Raw genomic sequence first — 19,333 nt, 5'->3', positions numbered from 1 at the left:
GAAGCACATACTACAGGTCTCCACCTTCCAGATGACCATCCTCATGCTCTTCAATAACAGAGAAAAGTGTACTTTCGAGGTTTGGACACAGTAAAGCACCTTTAACTGACCATCTTAATCTCACATTTGCATTAGATTGTCTTTTATGTGTTATTTTGCTTACTGTATGACTTGCATGCATCCTAAGTGAGGACATAATTTCACAATAATCTGTGTCCCTCTTTTCTTTTCTTTTTTTTAAACCTATTGGACCATTCTGTTCCTGTCTAAAGGAAATCCAGCAGGAGACAGATATCCCTGAGCGGGAGTTAGTGCGAGCGTTGCAGTCTTTGGCCTGTGGGAAGCCGACACAGAGAGTTCTCACCAAGGAGCCAAAGTCTAAGGAGATTGAGAGCGGCCATGTGTTTACAGTTAATGATCAGTTTACTTCCAAACTGCACAGAGTCAAAATACAGACAGGTGGGCAAAGTTTGTATACGACACACACATCTCTACAAAAAGTCTCCCCTCACTACTGGGTCAGCTTCTGTCCAACACACTACTGTATTTTTGATTAGAGGGTTTCATTCGTGTAAATCTGAAACAGTCGACTTGTTTCTTTACTCTGGGATAAATGGCTCATTACTACTGCAATTCTAAAAGTGATCACCTTGTAATATTTTAACAAATATAAGTATTTATACATTTTATTAGCATTTAGGTCAGGTGAAAAGAATACCCCAGTGTCGGGTTTCAGCCTTTCAGAAATATGGATAATGACATCCTGTTTTCAAAAATACATTGTGACGTGGAACTGGGGTGGAACTCTTCCTTTCTGCTATTGTGAAACTGGACCTTTTCTACATGTTGTCCTTGAACCTCATCATGTGCCTGTATCCTACTTTCCCAGTTGCTGCTAAACAAGGGGAATCAGATCCCGAAAGGAAAGAGACGCGGCAGAAAGTGGATGATGACAGGAAGCATGAGATTGAGGCAGCCATTGTCCGAATCATGAAGTCAAGGAAGAAGATGCAGCACAATGTTCTGGTGGCGGAGGTAAGGAACTCTAAATGAGAACACAAATGTTGGTTTGTTTCACTTTTGATAATGTACAGCAATTTGAATCCAGTCATTTTCCATCTTCTCCACTTAAAGAAATATTTTTTGTTCTGCAGAGAAATTTGAAAAGGTGCCACTCTCTAACATGTTGTGCCTTTTTGTGTCTTCAGGTAACACAGCAGCTCCGGTCACGTTTTCTTCCGAGCCCTGTCGTAATTAAAAAGCGTATAGAAGGACTAATAGAAAGAGAATACTTGGCAAGGACACCAGAAGATCGCAAAGTGTACACCTACGTTGCATAGAAGATGGACTGTGGAGGAAGAGACTCGACGGGGGGGGGGGGATGGGATTTGTTTGTTTTCTTTGGACTGTTGTTACGCATGGACTGGAAGTTTCTTTTAAAGACAAATGCTGGGAACCTGATTCATCCTCCCTTACAAAAACACAGTAAACACACGTAAATGGGGAATAAAATGTTGGCGCAGAAATAAAATCCATCAAAAGTTGTAGATGATTTTTAAATCAGGCCCAGTCTTCCTATTCCCTGTGAGTTTTAACATGGATGGATCCAGCTTCAAGCTTTTCACTGTTTTACCCTTGTAGAGATCAAACTTGCAAAGAATCCCTTGGGAAAATGTGAATGCACCACATTATTTTTTTTGTTTCAATACTGTATAAAAATAATAAAATTATTAAAAACAGCAAATGTGGATTGTTACAAAAATAAAAATAATGAGTATTGATGTTCTGTAGTTTTTCACAGAATACTCTGCCCATCTGCTCTGCTACATTTGACTCTAACATACTTACTCTCATTGTGATTTTCACATAGCATAGTCTGTTTGAAAACATCCATTCTGTCCAGGTGCTGAGTCCTAAATATTGAACAGAATGTTGTCACCCAAAGGACCCACAACCGTGTCAACTGCTCCAGTTAAATTTACTTTTATTTCTTTTGCCCTTAAGAAATGTACAATATTTTGAGAAATTTGAACAGGAGCAGACGACTGATACGTCGCATTACATCTATTAGACTGGACTTTTAATGTTCCATTATTATTAAAACTTTAAATATCTAACACCTAAGATGTAAGCACCTCCTGTGTAAACAGTGGTACTTTTTATTTTATTTTTTATATGCATTAGTCACACGTTAAAAATCTAAATCACATCCAATATAGCTTGTTTTATCATCTAGTAGACGGGCAGGTTTACATGTGTTCAGGAACTGCTAATGAGATCGTCAATTCAAATACTTTCGTCTTCAAGTCAATCATTTGTGACATTTTCAATGCAAACAATCCACTTACCACATGTTGACATAATGGATCAATCCGTTGATACTGAGTTATGCACTGTCATGAAAATATGGCTGAAGAATTAGGAGATACGTTAGACAAACATGACATGTTTCTTTTTTTTTTTTTTTTCAGAAATTGATTCTTATGCTTTAATGGGTATATGGTGTAACATTTGTATCAGAATTCATACAAATTGATGTCTGGAAGGACTGTTCAGCTCTACATTAGTTTGTTGCTGAATGTCTTTGGCCAAAGTCTCCAGCTGAGTCATGAAACTCTGAATCTCTTCTGCAGAACTGTTGGTCCAGGCCAGAGGCAGGTGGGCAGGAACAGGAGTGCGATCTGCAACACAAACAGTCTGTCAGAATTCACCTGAGAAGATTGAAGAAAGAAAATGTCTGCAACAGCTCTGTGTGTGTCAAAAAGTCCACTTGATGCTGCTCACCTTCAAAGAACTGCCCGCTGTGTGTTCTGGTAGCAGCTCTAGACGAGGCCAGCCACAGAACAGTGTCGGCTCCTTGCTCGACACTGCGCAGCCTCTCCCCCATCATCTGGTGGAACTGAGGCATTGATGTAGAAACAGCTGGAAACAGGAAGACCATATATTTATGCATTTTAACAAAGAGTGACTTGTTTTTTTTCTACACCAGCAACTGAAGCAAGGTTTCCACTACAGACATTAAAAAGAATCATGAATGATCTGCAAATTTGGTAACTTTTCACAAAATGAAGGTAGGATAAGAATTCAAAATTTATGCATTATAAATTATTCTAATAAATTCTCAATTGCCTGTTCATTTCAACAACTAATTACAAAATGTGAAAATTTGTCAAAATTAAATGATAAATACTTGATCTACCTCGTGTCATATCTCAGAATCGCAGCTATTGGGTAAATATTCTTCAGCTATGAATGAAGATGTTTATTTAGGGTTTATGGTTACACATTTTGTGTGTTATATGGTTTCAAATGTAGGTGATTTTTCTAAACAACCAGTGGTGGAAGAATTATTCAGATTTTCTACTACAAGTTGAAATACCACAATTTATAAATACTTTGTTAAAAGTGAAAGTTCTGCCTTGAAAATCTTACTCAAGGATGTAAGTATTATTAGGAAAATGTACTCTCAACTATAAAAGTAAAACAGCCAAAATGGGCTCTGTCATTGTAACATTCTTACATGTTATAATATTATTATTATTATTATTATTACTATTTACACATTCAATCACCATTTTAATATTGTAGCTGATTCCAGTAGAGCTATTTTTTACTCATTTTCTGGTGGTTTAATTTACTGTATAACAATGTAGACATTGGCTGTAGCACCACTAGGAGAATTGTCACTATATTGCTGTAAAGGTATTTGTAAGGTATGTGTTTTTTGATCAAATAAAAGAAAATACCAGCAGCAACAAAAGTTTGTAGGCGCTTTGGGTCAGCTGCCTCATGAGTCAGTACCTGGTGTATCTACCCAGCCTGGATGCATTGCAGAGAAGTGGATGACTGGGTTAGCTGTGGCCCACTGTTGTGTCAGCACCACCTGCTGTCTCTGAGAAGGAACAACACACGGTTGCCTCATCTTAGAAATGTACCTTTACAGTACTCACTATTGCTGTAAATGTAGTTTGCATTAATATTTTATGTTTATTGTTTTCTGTTCAACCATATTACACAGACAAATCACAACCCCCGTGAGACAGATGAATTTACTAAGCGAGGAGAACTCCAACACACAGACATACTTGTTCTATAACCTGGATTACATTCTCCTCTCCTACCTTATTCTGGGCGTAGACCATAACACCATCAAAGTAGCCCTTCTCTGACTGCAAGTCATCAACTCTGAGTTTCTGGACCAGCATGCCTCCTGAGGACACAGTGATCTAACAGGCAGGAAGAAAAGAGACACAGTGTGCGGAGACAACAGCCACTACAGTCTGGACAACAGTGACGTTATGCTGTCCACATGATGCAGATGAGCACTTTGTTTGTGCGTGTGTGCGTGCGTGCGTGCGTGCGTGCTTGTTCATACCACCCTTGGATCCCGGCTCTTCTGTAGAAGTGGTATAAGACTCTGGGTGAGTATATACATCCCTAAAGAGATGAGGAAAAAAAGTCTAAATTTTAAAACGGTTCTGTGTAAGGCAGCATGGCACTCTTTTACATCAGAGCGAGGCCTCACCCATAGTGTTGGTGGCAAAGTTCATCTCCAGGCCCTCAGCATTCACCTCCCTCTTGTGCATCATACACCCTGCGTTGTTTATCTGTCAAGCAAAAAGGATAGAGAAGTCAGATCAAACAGCAACAACATTATAAGTTTACAAAAACATATTTAGGATGATTAAAGGTGATACCTACCAACACATTTAAAGATGGATACTGCTTCTTGAAGGCCTCTGCAAACTCCCACACTTTGCGTATCTCTGACATGTCCACAATATGGATGTATACCTCCTAGAATAACCAGAGTAGTATCAGTCTGTCTCTCATAAATCATGGGATTTTTCTATTTAGTGATGGACATGTTCAAGGCGAACAACACTCACCATGTTCCCAGACTCACTGACAATGTCCACCTTTGCTTCTTCTGCTTTATCTTTGTTCCTACACACCATGTGGACTATCCCACCTGTAAACAAAACATCAACGTTTATTTTCTATCAATATAAAGTGCATGGCAGAGAGCATACCGCTCTAGTATTTTACCTTTCTTGGCTATAGCCATGGCTGTTGCCCTGCCAATCCCACTGTTGGCTCCGGTGATCATAAAAGTCCTTCCCACAATGGACACCTCCAGGTCTCGGGGCACAAAGTCTTTAAATGCTGTCTCATATCCCTTCCTAAAAGCACACGGAGAAAACACTAATCAATAAGTGTTGTGTTTTCATGTCTCCACATTTTAGCTTCAGTAGAGTCAAGTGATGTGAATGTCATCGTCAAGATACATCAGCTATCAATGGGACTATTGTAATTGTACATAAAGGCCAGTTTGTGTGTGTGCCATACGGTGATCAGACCTTTGATGTTCCTCTGTTTAGCAGTCTTTAGGCTTAAATAAATTACATGAATGACATGAAATACATTTTACAGACAATAAATCCTATATTTAGATAGCCAACATGCAGGAATAACAATTTAGACTAGGCTATATACGCTGACTGACAGCAATTTCTTTGGGCCCTCATGTCTAGATAAACTCCAAAGGACTCAATATTGTTGACTGACCTTGTATACTGATGGAGTCCATTCAAAAACCAGATAGCATTTCGGTACAGAGACATGTTATCAAGTGAATAACAATCCCAAGAAGTGCACCAGCTTGCCAGCCTGCTCCCCCTGTCAACCACTGTGACAGATCAGAATCACATGAAGAAGACAGAGAGGGACTTGCTGCTCTCTGCTGACACCGCACGGGAATAACACTCATACACTGACAGCCAAGAGATAATATTAGTTAAAGTGTTATCAGCTCATTCATTAAAATGCTCTTTACAAATCACGTGGTAGGTTTCTAAAAGGTTTTGATGGGTTGCATGCCTGCAAAACAAATCTACAATAACCAATCCAGATGAGTGTGAGGTGTGGTGACGCGTCCAGCAGACACCGCTCCCCCGGCGGCCAGGAGGGCGGAGTTAACCAACTTTCTGTAGTGAACGACGGATAGATATGTGTTCAGCCGGACTAGCTGACCCTTTGTAAGGGTTAAAGTGCTTATTTTTATATTTCCTTGGTAGCGTTTATAGCTCTTGGTGCAGCTTCAACATGGTAAGTGTTTTATGGTTGTTTTCTTCGCATGACGGTAAAATAGCGTCCGGCTGCTCACCTGTTGCACCTGTTGTCGCTGACAGGTGGCTAAAGCTAGGACATACACCTCTACACCACTTCCTTTTACACACCGAGGCCTGTTTTGTCAAGCCGCCAAGCAGCGGCTGTATTTAGTTTCTATGGTGAGGTTTAATGTGTGTGTTTTGTACTTGAATTCACTTAAAGGCGACAGCCGGAAGTAAGGTTTACGTTTCCTTAACCGGTCCCCTCAGTTAAACAGGTTTCGTCACTTTCAGCCGAGTCCCTGGTGGCAGTTTCAGGCTTTCCATATGAATTTGCCTGTCGGGTGACACAGAGGATACAAAGCTGGAAATACTAGTAGTTGTAGTTTTCTAGTATAATGTGGTTTTATATGTGGTATCTGGTTTCATAATCCTGAAAGCTGTCTCGCTGTATTGTTCTTTTTCTGTGAAAAACAACCCAATTGAATGCTGACATTTTCCTAATTCATCAAATCTATGTTGGGTAATATATTAAATCCTATGATTAAATCCTAAACAGCCTTTTACCATGGCTGCAGCTTAACAACAAATGGGAAATATCTTGTGCATTATAAAATTCACACTTCCTGATCATTAACTCTGACAGATTAGCTCGTTTTGGGATTTGTTGTCGTTGTTTGTGGAACAGTGCTTTGTTGCACAACATGAGCTGATCTCTGCCCTGGTGCGTCTGTGAGGGTTAAATAGGAGTTTTCACTTTGCACAGATAGATGAGTCAATTCCATTTTAATTATATATGCCCATATTACAAATTTCACTTAGAGGTGCGACACAAAACACCACCATCTTTAGACCATTAATAAAAAAAACAAACAATCCATTCATAGTTTCACCCTCTCTTGCATCAACAATGAGAGGAAGACTTTAAGGAAACAGTATCAGTGTGAGTCCGATAGAGATGGGGTTAAATCTATGTCCTTTTTGATTCATAGCTAAATCTATTTCCATTGCTGTGTAAACAGCCGAAACCCAACTCCGTTTGTTCTCTTGGAAATCTCAAAGGAAAGTCAAAACTCTTCCTCAATCGTTTGTTGACCTTAACGTTTCTTCCTGTCGAGCCTTTTTTCCCCCCTTTAGTGACGCGTTAGGTCAGTGGAGTTACTCTTTAATGAGCCGTGGCAACAGTAAACCACACATTTGACTCTTGGTTTGTGTTAGAGGGTAGTTAATAATGTCCTCTGCAAAGACTTTGTGCAGACGTGTGCATAATTGTTCATACAAGTAATCCCCTCGGTTTAGACATGCATCACCACTGCCCCTCTGACCCTGTGATGCGTCTGTGTTGTTAGATGCGCTTCCTGTTGCTCTTCAGTCGCCAGGGGAAACTGCGTCTGCAGAAGTGGTTCACGCCCATGACCGAACGTGAGAAGAAGAAGATCACCAGGGACATGACCACCATGGTGTTGTCACGGCAACCACGCTCCTGTAACTTCCTGCACTGGAAAGACTTAAAGATTATTTACAAGAGGTGGGTGGTGCCCCTGCATCTATGTTCAACTAGTTAAATGTTCCTTCTGAAGCAGCAGGACCCCCAGACTATGTTCTACTCATATTTACATCTGCTGTGTGTATATATAATGTATAACTCCTCTATATAAGATTAATAGATTTGTTTTCAAGTATTACATTAATCAGCTATCAACTATTTTGATAATCAGATTTCAAAATTCTTAAATGTGAATATGTTCTGGTTTCTTTAATCCTCTATGATAGTAAACTTAGTATCTTTTGACAAAACAAGACATTTGGAGACGTCAATTTGGGCTTTGAGCAACACTGACCGACAGTTTTCACCATTTTCTGACATTTTTTAGACCAAACCACTAATCGAGTAAATAATCAACAGATTAATCTACAATCCCTAACCCTAACCTTTTCCTCAGGTATGCAAGCTTGTATTTCTGCTTGGCCATAGATAACCAGGAGAATGAGCTGATAGCCCTGGAGGTTATTCAACGCTACGTGGAGCTGCTGGACAAATACTTTGGCAATGTATTTTTTTATGTTTCACCCTCTTTTATTGAATATGCAACTGTAGCTTAAAGTGTAACTGTTGAAATGTGATGGTAGCTTAAATCAAACACATATTAACTGTTAAACTAGGCTGTAAATATCACATCAAACAGCCATTTTAAAGTAAACATGTAATTAATCTAAGTGCATTCTGTACTGTTTGTATAATAATTGCAATAACCTCCTCAGGTGTGTGAGCTGGACATAATCTTTAACTTTGAGAAGGCCTATTTTATCCTGGATGAGTTTCTAATTGGGGGCGAAATACAAGAAACCTCCAAACAAATGGTCAATCGCTCTATTGAAGCCTCGGACATGTTACAGGAGGTGAGATGCGCTGGCACACACTCTCATACACTACACAAAACAACACAAGGCGTGGCTTGCATCTGTGGTGTGTGTGTGTGTGTGTGTGTGTGTGTGTGTGTGTGTGTGTATGTGTGTGAGCATGTAACATCTGTCGAATGGCTCGACATGATTAAAGAAGCGGTGACATGTTTTCAATGTAGTTTAGAGTTGATTGCATCTTTTTTTTGACATCTCGCCTGTGGTTTACTTAGACAGATCCTAGAGGAAATTGGTTCTTTTATAACACTTCATGAATCAAGCTCCCGTGTGGGAACTCGTTTCAGTTTGTTTGTGTGTGTGAGAACTTACGTCGCAAGTAGTCGGCGTCGTAATGAGTTCAATTAACAGTGGTGCAGAGTGCCTGGTGTGCCTTTCTTTCTTAAAGCTTGTAGACTTGTGCATATTAGCTTGTTTTGTATAGATGTGTGTTTGTGCTGCTGTTTTCACCCCTCTGTGTGTTTATCGCTCTCTCTTTCTCTCTTTCTCTCTCTCTCTCTCTCTCTCTCTCTGCCAGTGTATTTGCGAGTGAGAGACAGATTTTCCTGGAACGCGGCGTAGGTTTAGTGTTTGGCTGATGCTTCCCGCTTTCGCTGTAGGTTCATGGCTCTCTGTGGTACAGTAGTTAACTGGGTGTGTTGTTCTGTGCTTCTGAGTAGGGCTGTCTAACACTTTTAAATCAAGAGTTGGATTATGTGCAGCGTAGCCTCCCATTCATTTTGACTATTATCGCTTCAGGGTGACAGCAGTGAGTGGTTTGAGGTGGAGCTGTTTGGATGACCTTGAATATGGACAGAAAGGTTAGATGTTCTGCTTGTGATAGTTAGTATGCTCGGCACTTAATAACGGCGATGTGTAGATGTGTGCTTGTGAATATTAATTGTATTCTTATGCATTTATACAAGGTGTAGAGCTTTGATTTTTTTTAAACTAAACTCTTTGTGCTTTTTTCTAGACCATGGAGGAGTATATGAGCAAACCTGCATTTTAACCCGTGGGGGAAAAGGACAGTAGGAAGCGCGGAGAGGAATACAAGAACCAAATATATTTCTGTATTTGAGTCGAAGAAGTTTCTGAATATGGATATGGGATTTACTTTGATTCTATTGAACATTTTCAAAAGACGAAACGGGCATATTGAATGTCTGCTCACCTTCTGCCTAAAACTTTGCTGCAATGTAACTGCATTTAAAAGTAAGTCTTGTATTTGTTCAGAGTCATGCGCTCAATTGAAGGAAGGAAGGAAGGGGGTGGGTTGTTTTCACATTGATTGCTGTTTTAAAATGTAACTGAAGTAGCAATAGGATCTGGGATGTAAAAAATGATTTAAGGTTTATGAATTTGTTGATTTTTATTTAAATGTATTAATATATTGGTGAGTGACTCTATTCCAAAATGCCACCAATTGATTTTGGAAATATTTCAGTCTCAAAAACAACAGATTTGAACAGATTATGATGACTTTCTTACTGTTTTAAATCTGTATAGGCTATTTGACATATGTGGGTGTGAATATCACTATTTTTTATCATGTGCAATTTATGATGTCTGAGTTAATAATTAAAATGTATTTTGATAAGCAGTCTGATTTTGCGTAATTTATTTTGTGTATTTGCAATTCACCAAACCTCCATTAATTTTAGTGTTTACTAGGATCAACATGATTTAAAAAAAAAAAAAAAAAAACTTCCCCTGCTTCCTCTTATTGTAAACTCTGGCTTTATAGTGTATGGTGTGTTTTTAATAAGGCAACACAACTCAGCAAGAAGAAAAATAATACAGCTGATGCTTTATTCATCTGTGATTCATCACACATTATTGAACATGTACAAAATGGTTTAAAAATGAGCATACATAGCACAACCACTGGTAGGCCAACAATACGGAGCTTCGCAGTATGAAAGGGTTGGAAGGCAGGCGACGGTCTGATATTTAGACTTGGAAATAATTATCCATAATAATAACATTAAATCCACTAACCCTGAATATATCACGAGTCACAACAACACTCGTTCTCAGCCCAGCACATAATATTCCTATAGTACTCCTGTCTGTATACTGTATGCTTGTGTTAAGGCCGAGTCAGCATTATACTTTATAATTTACAGATATATTCACATAATAATTGTAATTGAATAGTTTGACATGGATGAAAAATAAGCGTTTTTTTACCATTACTCAGTTGATTATAATTGAAAATATAGGCCTGTTTACAAACACCATTAATGTAAACAAACCTTTAACAACATCACAAAACTTTAATAACTTGGATTTCATTGTGATTTGATATTAGTTGATGTATTAATTGGCAATTTGAGAGTGACAACAAATCAAAAGTGTTTGAGGATATATTTTGTTTATGCACGGATTGAACCTTTAATCTCCTATGATATCAATATAATATTTCTACAATGTTCTTGCAGCAAGTAGGGACTAGTATATATTTTAAAAATGTTTTGGACCTGTAAGATTGCTATAGTTCATTTTTGTTAGGGTGATATTATTAATACCAGCTATAATATAAATTTGTAAACTAGATCACGTCCACCAATTTTTTTTTTTGAGACATTATAAATACTATATTCATTTCGTGCGTCTTGCAGGGCAGCAGGCTACATCCCAGCCACTGTTTTATCACGGTGCTCCTCTTCCTTTACGGTCTGTGGAGCTGAGGTCTTGGCAGTTATCTCCTCTTTCCCCTGCATCTCTGTGGGCTCAACATTCTCCTCTGTTGCCACCTCGGTTTCTCTCTTGGAAATTGGCCTCTTTTCAGTGTCCGCTTGCCCCAAGTAGTCCTTCATGACCCGCTCGTACAGATCGTAGGGGAACTGTCCCTTCAGCTGCGCCAGGGTATCCCTCTTGGTGTTGGGGTTAGGGTACTCTGTGAGGATTTTGGCCGCCAGGTAGGTCGTCACCTCGTCTTCCACATCGCCATCCTCCTCTTCATCATCAGCGACATCAGACTGACGTTTCAGCGGCATTTTGTTGAGCTCGGATAAAAAGAGGTTCTCCCTGCGCCCGGCGGGAGGAGGGATTTTTACTGGACTTGGTTTTGCAACAGGATTGGACGCCACTGGGATTCTGTCCGAGGAAGGGGACGTCTTCATGGGTCTCTGCAACACAGGATACTCGTTGCTGATAGTCTCCACGCCGATGATGTCTAAAAAGTCCTCTCTGTCCATGTCCTCGGGGACGGGCTTGCTCTTCACTGGCAGTCTGCGGCTGTAGTACCTGATCTTTGGAGTCTGGCCAGTCGCGTAGCGGGATGGGGCTGGGGGTTCCCGGTGGAACTTCCTGAGCTCCTCTGTGAGCAGCATATCGATAAGGTCCTGTGGAGGGATGTGCAGCTTCAGGGAGAGCTGCAGTAACTCCTTCAATGTCCGAGGATCCACGATGGAGGGGCGGATCAGTCTCTTTCTCTGCTCTCCGGTCGTATCCCTCTTCTGCGTCTGGTCGCTCATCTCCAGGACCTTCAACAGGTAGTAATCTACCATCTTAGTGTCATCATCAGCCCCCTCTTGGTCCTGGCTCGCCCGGCGTTGCATCTCCTCTCTCTCTGCTTCCTCCTGCTCACCGATCGCCCTGTCCATCTCTTCATGGCTCCCGTTGACCATCTCCTCCGTCTCCTCCCTCTCCTCCACGGGGACCCACTCCTCTCCTCCGGCCACATCCTCGTACGCCTGGCTTCTCAGGCTGAACCCGCCCTCTTCATCGTCATCGTCGTCACCGAACACGTCTCTCTTCTGGCCACTGATCATAGGCATCCTCCCAAGCTCTTCAAAGATGGAGCGTAAGTTGGCAAGGCTCTGGGGTGTGTACTGCTCATCCAGGTCCTCTGTGGCCCGCTTGGAAGCATCTGTATTCTCCTCGTCCTCAAACATCAGCGGGTATTTCTTGTGGGGTCTGGGGAAATTACCGTAGTCTGCCGGTGCGCCCTCGGGGACCTCAGTGTCTTTGGTGCGATGCCTGTGTGTGCGGCGGTCGTTCCTGGGCGCCGAAACGGGAGCGAGCTTCGGGTCTTTCCCAGCACGATCCTGGAGAGACTTGAGCAGGGCTTTCATCAGCTGCTCGGCAGTAACGTCCTGCCTCTGCATGCTGGGGGCTGGCTGACGGTCCCCGGGACTCTCGTCCTGCTGCGAGGCGAGCTGAAGCAGGACCCTGAACTTTTCCACTTCGTCGTAATCCGCGGGCTCAGGTCGGCCCCCATTCCGCTGCTTCAGGCTCTCAATGTACTCCAGGGCTTTGATCATGTCGGAGCTGGGTGGGTAGGCAGCCGGCTGCCCCTCACTCTCTCCGCCTCGGAGCCTGTAGTGGCGAGGGAGAGACGCAACCTGCACGGTGCATCCATGGAGCAGGAAGGCGAGCAGGACCACGGCTCCCCCCGCGGGCAACTTGTGGTGGAAATGCAGCATTATAGGCAATGTATTACCTGCAAATCAAGAAAGCATAGAGCATTGAATTATTTTGACCAAAAACGTACTCGAAAGCAACGCGCATAAATGTGCGCGAGTCTGTTTTTATCCGGGATTTGTATGCCTATCAGGGATTTACGCTCCGCAAATGGAATGATACGATGCTGTGCGTGAGGAGATACATTCATATCACTGGATGAGTCATTCCCTGCGTTGTTATGGGCAACCCCAACATCCGATTCCCTCTTAACAGCACAATCCTTTATTAAAAAAAACCCTTCCCCTACTCATTATTTCACGATAGTAACAACAACAAAGCATTGTAATAATCGATTGATTGAAGAAACGGGTTTATTAATCACATTGACAAGTGTCGAGATCTGTAAAAAGCGAATGTGAAAAACAACAACCGTCTTTCAATCTTAGACAATTGGCTAATACTTTGAACTAAAAAATATTAAAGACGTAAAATATGTATCTTACCTTTGGCAATGAAGCTCAGACAGCAGTGAAGGTGTATGGCATCTCCTCAGAAGCGGTGCTGTGCTCTTCTGTTTTCAGCACTTGGACAGCTCCCCTCGTTATAAGAGGCAACACCTGACCACCGCGTCATCACACAACACACGCAATAGCCGGTCCTAAAAAATCCATATAAATGATTCAGGTTTATGATATGGCATACTAAAAAGCTCGCTGCATTTAAAAATACTCCTCTGCACTGTCTGTTGCACCGTTATGTAGATGGTATTGGCTGGAAAGATTTTTAAAAGTCTGGAAGCAGATGTGTTGACTTCAGCACTGCTTTCCACGTCTCACAAAGAGCGATATGTTTATGTGAATTCTCATGGATGAAAACTGTTCACCTTGCATGGACATATTTTTATTAAAATCAGATCTTAAATCAGAGGATATGTTCCTTTCCAATTCAATACATCAACATTTAGGCACCAATTTGACGAGACTTTGTCATTTTAAAAATATATTCCACATGCACCAGACATTACCTTTCACACTGAAAAAAACAATTTAGTCATCTTGGTGTAAACAATATGCAGTTTTACCATCAGTACCACCCTCTTGGTATATAAAGAGTTAAACCCTCTAGCGATGACTCACAGGCTAAAACCACCGCGGAGTTGCTGTCGCAGTTCAACCCTCCCCCCCCCCCCCTCTTCTGACAGAGACGGTGATAAACACCTTCCTGTCGGCTGGGGGCCAACGCTCCGCATTCCGCAAGTCGACCAGATAAAGGGGCCACAGCACGGCACCTTCCGATGAAAGGTCACGGATGGGTGGGGACAGAGTTTGTGATGACATCAAAAGCTTCACTAAACACTGAAAGAAGCTACTCCTGCAATCATCCTGTGAACATCTGTGGTTATCATCAAAAAATAGCATCATCATCATGTAGGCTGTGTCACTTTTAGTAGCATTTTCCACTTGGTGTAAGGTGTTGTAAACAAAGTACATCTCACCAAAATAAGGGGAGCCACATTTAGACTTCATTTGAATCCCTTTCTAGACACAATATAGCTTGTTGTTTTCAAGATATAGAACAACATTTCAGTACATGTATACATATGCTTAGCTGGAGCCAAGTAATTAAATGTTTGAAAGGTAATAACTATATTTAAATGTCATTTAATATTTACATGACTTGTAGATATTAGTAGTTCCTTGTTTCAAGGTGCTGGAAAGGAGGGTTCGGCCGATAGTCGAGCCTCTGATTGAAGAGGAACAATGTGGATTCCGTCCTGGACGTGGAACAACGGACCAACTCTTCACTCTCGCAAGGATCCTGGAGGGGGCCTGGGAGTACGCTGAGTCGAGGCGTAGTCGAGGAGTTCAAGTACCTCGGGGTCTTTGGGCACGATGGAGCGAGAGATTGGCCGGAGAATCGGAGCAGCGGGGGCGGTATTACATTTGCTTTACCGCACCGTTGTGACGAAAAGAGAGCTGAGCCAGAAGGCAAAGCTCTCGATCTTCCGGGCGATCTTCGTTCCTACCCTCACCTATGGTCATGAAGGCTGGGTCATGACCGAAAGAGCGAGATCACGGGTACAAGCGGCTGAAATGTGTTTTCTCAGGACAGGTGGCTGGCGTCTCCCTTAGAGATAGGGTGAGAAGCTCAGCCATCCGTGAGAGACTCGGAGTAGAGCCGCTGCTCCTTTGCGTTGAAAGGAGCCAGTTGAGGTGGTTCGGGCATCTAGTGAGGATGCCACCTGGCCGCCTCCCTAGGGAGGTGTTCCAGGCACGTCCAGCTGGGAGGAGACCGCGGGGAAGACCCAGGACTCGGTGGAGAGATTATATCTCCTCACTGGCCTGGGAACGCCTCGGGATCCCCCAGTCGGAGCTGGAGGATGTGGCCCGGAGAAGGGAAGATTGGGGTTCCTTACTGGAGCTATTACCCCCACGACCCGACCCCGGATAAGCGGTAGACGATGGATGGATGGATGGATAGTTCCTTGTTTCATGCTTTTATTGCGTAAGTCTCTGTTGGTATCTCCTGACAAGCTAACCACATGGCCCGTCAAATACATTAGGATCATTTTATGCTCCAGCAACATCTCAAGTCTCCTTTATAACCTCTAAAGTGATTTTAACCATTGCTCTCAATGCCATCTAACACCCCATACACATAAGTGCTTTTCCAATGTTAGCCCTACTCTAACTAACGCCACCCAATTTTTATTGCACATCTAATTGCATCCAATGTGCCCGTTATTTATTCCATGTTGTAATCCTTTCACGTCCATTGAACTAGTAAAAAGAAAAATTGCACACTTAATCTGTTCACTTCAACCTCCGTGCCAAGCACGCGTTGTGTCATCAAATAGAGACAACAACGTTGGAGATGCTTTTTAGTTGAATGTGCCGTCAGCCGCCGAGAGCTGCAGAGAGCCTCCTAACACATCCATCTGCCTGCTGTGTGTGTGTGTGTGTGTGTGTGTGTGTGTGTGTGTGTGTGTGTGTGTGTGTGTTTGTTTGTGTGAGTGTGTGCGCGCGCAAAAGAGAATGAGGAAAGGGAAAATAAAACTGAATCACAGATTGTGAGGCTAATAGAGAGAGAAGGAGAGGTGTGGTGTTTGTAAGACGTGTTGTATAATCCCTCTGACATCACATATCTCCATTCAGAAACAGCCTCCACCCTGAGGGAAGGCTTCAACTCTGGAGGTCACGACAGCCAGCACACTGTAGTATCAATCATTTAAAGGTTACATTCTCTTGCGTACCCATTAGGAGAGATGGATAATAGAATATGCTCAATGTCTGTTATCAATTTAACTGAAAAGGAACACGCTCACAAGAGCTATTTAAAGATTAATTCATTGTTCAAGTCATTTTATGGCCAGGCCACTGACTGATTATAATGTCATCCTCTTTGGAAAGATTAAGGGAATATTTGTCCAGCTCAAGGGCCCTTTAATTTTGGGTTGTGTCCATTAACAGCCAGGAGCGCACTGAAGCGAAGAAACACGGGCACACACACACACGCCCTGTATTTCTATGTCTCAGTCAGAAATGTTGAAACGTTGGGCTTTTTTCACTTCTAAAAATAACTTGTCATATGGTTGCTGCGAGGTGTGTGAGTAAGCTGTTATGCATCACAACAAACAAACAGAAATGCATTTTAAAGGGATTTGTTATTTCTTCAAATTTACCTCTGCCAGTGTCTAAGTTATGGATCAGTTTGGGAAAAACATATTGGTGGTTAGATGGCCATGAAAGTCCTCAGGTAAAAGTACTTGTTCTGTAGAAAAATGACCCCTGTGGATATATGTTATTATATCTTACATTATAAGGTCATTAATACTGATTCCTCAAGGAATAAGTAGCATTTTACTGTTGTACTGTTTACTTTATATACTGTAAGGTGTAGTTTGATCTACAGAAATGCATTCTTCTGTAAGTTCATAATTTTGCTTTCAAATAAATGTATAGTAAAAAGTAAATTTTCCCCTCTGACATGTAGTGGAGTATTAAGAAGCAGGAAATGGACTAGTTGGACTAGACTTAGTTAATGTCCAACACTGAGTCTACATTGAGTCATGTGGCAAAGTGTGTGTCAGAGCAGCTTCCTATCTTCCTATCCTATCTCTCTTTAGGTTTCACTGTACCAATTCAGGTTTACAGGAAATATAACTGGACTGAGGCCATTAAAAGACATTTCATATATCCGTATTTGTGTGGAATCTCACCATATCTAATTTTGCGTCTGCCATTTGTCTATCTGTTGTTGTGTACGTTATCAGCCCCCCGGGCACGATGAGGATCTTGAGTGATGGATCAGAGGTTTTCAAACTCAAATCCCAGCAGGTCGCGCGGGTGGTGGAAGATTCACTGGCTGAATCTGTGATTCCTCCTCAGGGCTTGTGATGTGCTGTCTGTGTGCATCGTTCCATACAGACCTCCACTTATTACTTGAGACATTAAAAACAAGAGAAACAGTTCTAGTGATTGATACATTTTATGTCCCTTTTCTCTCTCTATTTCTGTGTTTACTGATGAGACTTAGCAGACAAGAGGAAAAATCAGAGTAAATAGATTAGGAGTCCCTTGTGCCACTTTCACTCTCTCATTGGCTTTTTTTCCTGGTTTATATGATTTTATTTAACTCTCTCTCTCTCTCTTCCTCTTCAAACAAGCTTTATCGCTGTAGAATAAAACATTATTTGTTGGCAAAGTATTGATGACATGAATAGTCTTCTGTTGGTTACACAGTGGCATTGTGGCATTGTCTCCTTAAATATCTGCCGCTATCTACACTACCGCCCTCCTCTTTCAGTCTCTAAAACCACAGCAGGCAATTGGGACACTTCTGCTGTTTATCCACATGTCAATCAAAGCTGCAGGGAGAGAATGATATCTCAACAACAACGAGCTCAACAACGGTGTGTGTGCGTCACAATGGCACAAAAGAAAACACCCATATGCTCACATGCATGCGCTCACTGAAATTCAACTGTAAACATACAAACACACACACAGCCTTATAAAACATCTGGGGTCTTTCTGATATTTAGAGTGTGTTCAGGTTCTTGCTTTGATACTTTATCAGCTCAAGGACCCCATGATTCAACCTTAAGAAACTGCAAACCCTTCATTGTTCCAACCCTGGATTTCTTCTTGGATGTCTTAACAATTAAACATGATGTTGTTACATCAACTCATGTAAAAAAAATTAAATATAGATACGGTGATCACTATGAAAGAGGAAAAAAAGGCGTCAAGGCCACACGTGGCCGTCCTTCCCCCACTCCTTTGTTTGTTTTCCTCCTCACCTCTTCACCCCCCATCACCCCGTCATGAGGTGGGGAGAGAATGGCACGCCTGTTGTCATGGCTCACCATCTTTTCAACCAACGTCTCCATGGTGACACTGCCTCACAGCCTTTCATCTGCTTCCACCATCATCTCTTCCCACAGGTTGGTATCCTCCTCTCCTCCGTAAGTCGCTTCCTTTCTTAACATTTTCTTAGTGGCTTGCATTCATTACTCTTCTCCTCTGTTGTACCCATCCGGCTCATCTCTCCTCCTGTGCCAATTACTGTGGTTAAAGCACGGTCCTTGTCTTCAGGAGGCAGGTGGTTTCAGCCGGGAGCAGAGATGGGGGGTGATTAGGGCTGAAATGTATTGTCTGAGCCAGTAGGACAGAGGAGCAGAAATGAGGATAGAAGTGTGCTGTCTTGAGCAACATAGGGAGAAGAGAGGAAAACGGAAGGAGTGTGAGGGAGGAATGAAGGTGGAGATTCTATACAAGCTTAGCCTTTTGAAAAGGGCACATGTCCACCTAATGTAACAGGAATGCAGCAGAAAACCTGTGGGAGTGGGCTAAACACCTCTGTATTAATGAGACTGTCCACCAGCTGAGCTTCTGTCATCTATTAGTGGGCATCTTTTGATTTCGTCTCAAGGCAATATTTGACATCTGGGACACACGTCACTTTATAGCTGAGAGTTAAAGAAGATTGATACCACCACTCCTATTTCTGTGTGGTAAACATGTCTCTGGAGCCAGCAGCGGATTAACTTAAGACTGGATACTTTTAGAAACATCCAGCTGGGCTCTGTCCAAATAGTCCGTACAAAAACAATATGAACAATCTTTCCTTTTACGGGTTTTATGTGCCAGATTATTTCTTGAGCAAGAGCTGTAACTGTTGTCCTGGCAACTTGCTCTCAGCCAAGAGAAGTCCAGAACATAACCCTCAGTAACACGGAGAATTGTTCTTCACTTTCAGTGTGAATGTATTAGCTTTGGACAGACCCGGGCTGTCCCCACCCCCCCCCCCCCCCCTGTTTCCAGTCTCTATGCTAAGCTAACCAGATGCTAGCTACATATTTAGCTGATCTTCTCATCTAAAGAGAATTCCTTTAACCCTTGAAATACACT

The 19,333-nt window shown here is 42.1% G+C and overlaps 4 protein-coding genes across 6 annotated transcripts in view; 2 read left to right on the top strand and 2 right to left on the bottom strand.

The window, feature by feature from the left end:
- The window catches only part of LOC115022179 (cullin-3-like), a 10,395-nt gene extending 8,542 nt beyond the window's left edge, over nt 1–1,853 (top strand). Inside the window, exons 13-16 of the mRNA XM_029453090.1 lie at nt 1–79; nt 273–459; nt 890–1,035; nt 1,209–1,853. The exon at nt 1–79 is cut by the window's left edge and continues 56 nt beyond it. Of these exons, the coding sequence (XP_029308950.1) occupies nt 1–79; nt 273–459; nt 890–1,035; nt 1,209–1,340 (544 nt within the window). The 3' untranslated portion in view covers nt 1,341–1,853. The remainder of the gene's footprint in view (nt 80–272; nt 460–889; nt 1,036–1,208) is intronic.
- Nucleotides 1,854–2,381: 528 nt separating this feature from the next.
- Nucleotides 2,382–5,858, bottom strand: dhrs12lb (dehydrogenase/reductase (SDR family) member 12-like b). The gene is made up of 10 exons (XM_029453091.1): nt 5,569–5,858; nt 5,050–5,183; nt 4,890–4,972; nt 4,702–4,797; nt 4,526–4,607; nt 4,376–4,437; nt 4,122–4,226; nt 3,802–3,892; nt 2,785–2,922; nt 2,382–2,681 (listed from the first exon to the last, which is right to left on the bottom strand). The coding sequence occupies exons 1-10, from the start codon at nt 5,622–5,624 to the stop codon at nt 2,524–2,526; spliced, it is 1,005 nt and encodes a 334-aa protein (XP_029308951.1). The 5' UTR covers nt 5,625–5,858; the 3' UTR covers nt 2,382–2,523.
- An 88-nt stretch (nt 5,859–5,946) lies between these two features.
- Nucleotides 5,947–10,111, top strand: ap1s3b (adaptor related protein complex 1 subunit sigma 3b). 3 transcript variants are annotated; one of them, XM_029453092.1, is made up of 6 exons: nt 5,947–6,108; nt 7,460–7,638; nt 8,054–8,162; nt 8,373–8,510; nt 9,267–9,328; nt 9,484–10,111. In XM_029453092.1, exons 1-5 carry the CDS (start codon nt 6,106–6,108, stop codon nt 9,306–9,308), a joined length of 471 nt encoding a protein of 156 aa, XP_029308952.1. In that variant the 5' UTR covers nt 5,947–6,105; the 3' UTR covers nt 9,309–9,328; nt 9,484–10,111. The 3 variants fall into 3 exon arrangements, with proteins under 3 accessions (XP_029308952.1, XP_029308954.1, XP_029308953.1); XM_029453093.1 differs by lacking the exon at nt 5,947–6,108 and adding an exon at nt 6,183–6,290; XM_029453094.1 differs by lacking the exon at nt 9,267–9,328 and having other exon boundaries at nt 5,952–6,108.
- A 175-nt stretch (nt 10,112–10,286) lies between these two features.
- On the bottom strand, nt 10,287–13,558 carry scg2b (secretogranin II b). Its single transcript, XM_029454264.1, has 2 exons — nt 13,424–13,558; nt 10,287–12,957 (listed from the first exon to the last, which is right to left on the bottom strand). Exon 2 carries the CDS (start codon nt 12,938–12,940, stop codon nt 11,141–11,143), a length of 1,800 nt encoding a protein of 599 aa, XP_029310124.1. The 5' UTR covers nt 12,941–12,957; nt 13,424–13,558; the 3' UTR covers nt 10,287–11,140.
- Nucleotides 13,559–19,333: the final 5,775 nt, after the last annotated feature.

Source organism: Cottoperca gobio, chromosome 17 (genome assembly GCF_900634415.1).
Source record: "Cottoperca gobio chromosome 17, fCotGob3.1, whole genome shotgun sequence".
NCBI classification, from domain to species: domain Eukaryota; kingdom Metazoa; phylum Chordata; class Actinopteri; order Perciformes; family Bovichtidae; genus Cottoperca; species Cottoperca gobio.
This window is presented reverse-complemented; position numbering and strand designations above follow the sequence as displayed.